Here is a 1,924-nt window from a genome sequence, read left to right as displayed (position 1 = left end):
GGGCTTTGGAGCGACAGAAAGAGCCTACAGTGGCCCCAGGTGAAAAGCACAGGATGGACCCCATGTGTTACAAGCATCACAGGTGCCCTGGGCAAGGCTAAATCTCAAACAAAATTGCAGACTGATTTTGTTTCTCTTTGCCAATACAGTTCACGAACTATTTACTGATGAAGACTATTATCCTGGTGAGTCTGAAGAGTCTGAAGATTATCTGTCTTGATTTAGTTCTTTTCCTTACCCCTCCACCTTTCTTTCCCCTCCCGTTTTTCCATTCTAAATTTCTGAGACCATAAACTGCAGTCCTTCTCCTGGCTTAGCCTCTCTTAATAGAGGCAGATGCCCACACTCAGTGGGCCCCTGGTAAAGACTTCTGGGCTCCAAGCAGACTTCAGACCTGAAAGGGGGAGATGGGTTTTCTCATGGCAGTGTGAGATCACTCCTCACTTCTATTTCTTGACTCATTAGCCCAAATGACAGGAATCGTTCAGTGTAGGATGTGCCACTTGCAGTTTCCAGGAGAGAAGTGTTCCAGAGGCAGAGGAATATGCATTGTAACAAGTGAAGAGTCTTGCACAACTGGCAGGATTTCCAAGAGTAAGTTGTGGGATGGGGTGGGGGAAGCCGACTGGGACATACGAGCTCTAGGAAAAAGCAGGGACCGTATTTCGCCACAGGCAGCCCCAGCCCTGGGATGACTGCTCTCTCTACCCTGAACATAGGCCCTAATGAAAAATAGATGGAGGTGGTCACCAAGGGGTGGGGATCTATAGCTATGGAACCAGTATTCTGAGCAGCTTGCAGAAAGCGGGAAGACTGCACGGAGTGGAGAGGGGAGGCGCAATATGGCCAGTGACACTAGGTGGTTGTTGGAGGGTGGAAGGCAGTTCCTTGTCTGTCGCTACCTGGACTTCCATGGGGACGGGTCAGTGTCAGCATTAGATACTGTCTAAATGGCCTCTATTTTCCTACCCTTCGTGCTCAGTGAGCCCTTGGCATTTATCACTCTTACTAAACCAGTTGTTGAGATTCTCCACTGAGATACCCAGCTTTGGAAATCCCTCAATTTCTTCTGTCATTACCTCCCCACCCCCAGGAATTTTTTCAAACTTCTCTGCCATTGCTTTTCTTCTGGAAAGCCCTCAACTTGTAGCAGCTTACAGTTCTTCACACTTGAATAACAGAGACTTGAACTACACACAAGTTGTTCTTATGTCCTGGTATGGAAAGAGGTTTCTTTGCAGAAGCCTCGCTGCTAATACGTTTCTTCTTCCTTTTGCAGAAGACGGTACTCCATGGTTAATGTTCATGGGCTGCCTGAAGAGCTGTGCTAATGTGGGCAAAATAAAATGGAGTGTCTACTTGGTGGAGTTCAGGTGCTGCCGGGGCTATGACTTCTGCAATGAATACCTATAGAGATTGCCTGTCCTTCAGTAGCTCCAATCTCTGGATGATATTGTTGCCTCCGCCTCCTTGCAATGATTTCTTAAAAAGCCACATTTCAGGTTGCAAACACATGGTTCTGCCTTCTGCGTGTGTAAGAAAAAGTCCTCTCCTTTTCTAGATTTTCTCTCTTGGTCCCTGGTGGCAGGTGGGATTTGGGGAAGGGGGGAGGACAAACACCTTGGGAGTAAGATCAATGTCTCCCACAGGTTATTGCAAAACCCAGTGCTTCTACTGTGTAGCCTAAGGTGCTTCCAGAAAGGGAAGACGAGAATCGGGGGCAATTCTTTTCCCGACCTTCCCCCTTCTTTCTGAGGCAGGATATTTTCCTTCCTTTCTTCTTCTTAAATGTTTATATCTCTTGGTATTATCCTTCCTATCTCACTCCCACGAAAGCTTATAACCCTGGCCTCACAGGGAGGGAAGTAGCAAAATGAAGAGCTGGCCTGAGTCTTCTTGAATTTTGTTCACGAATGCTATTCCT

The 1,924-nt window shown here is 47.2% G+C and overlaps 1 protein-coding gene across 1 annotated transcript; it reads left to right on the top strand.

Annotated features, from left to right (window-relative positions):
- Positions 1-361: 361 nt before the first annotated feature.
- PATE1 (prostate and testis expressed 1) lies at positions 362-1,538 on the top strand. Its single transcript, XM_053202637.1, has 2 exons — positions 362-594; positions 1,280-1,538. Exons 1-2 carry the CDS (start codon positions 471-473, stop codon positions 1,411-1,413), a joined length of 258 nt encoding a protein of 85 aa, XP_053058612.1. The 5' UTR covers positions 362-470; the 3' UTR covers positions 1,414-1,538.
- Positions 1,539-1,924: the final 386 nt, after the last annotated feature.

This window comes from Acinonyx jubatus, chromosome D1, assembly GCF_027475565.1.
Source record: "Acinonyx jubatus isolate Ajub_Pintada_27869175 chromosome D1, VMU_Ajub_asm_v1.0, whole genome shotgun sequence".
Lineage (NCBI taxonomy): Eukaryota > Metazoa > Chordata > Mammalia > Carnivora > Felidae > Acinonyx > Acinonyx jubatus.
This window is presented reverse-complemented; position numbering and strand designations above follow the sequence as displayed.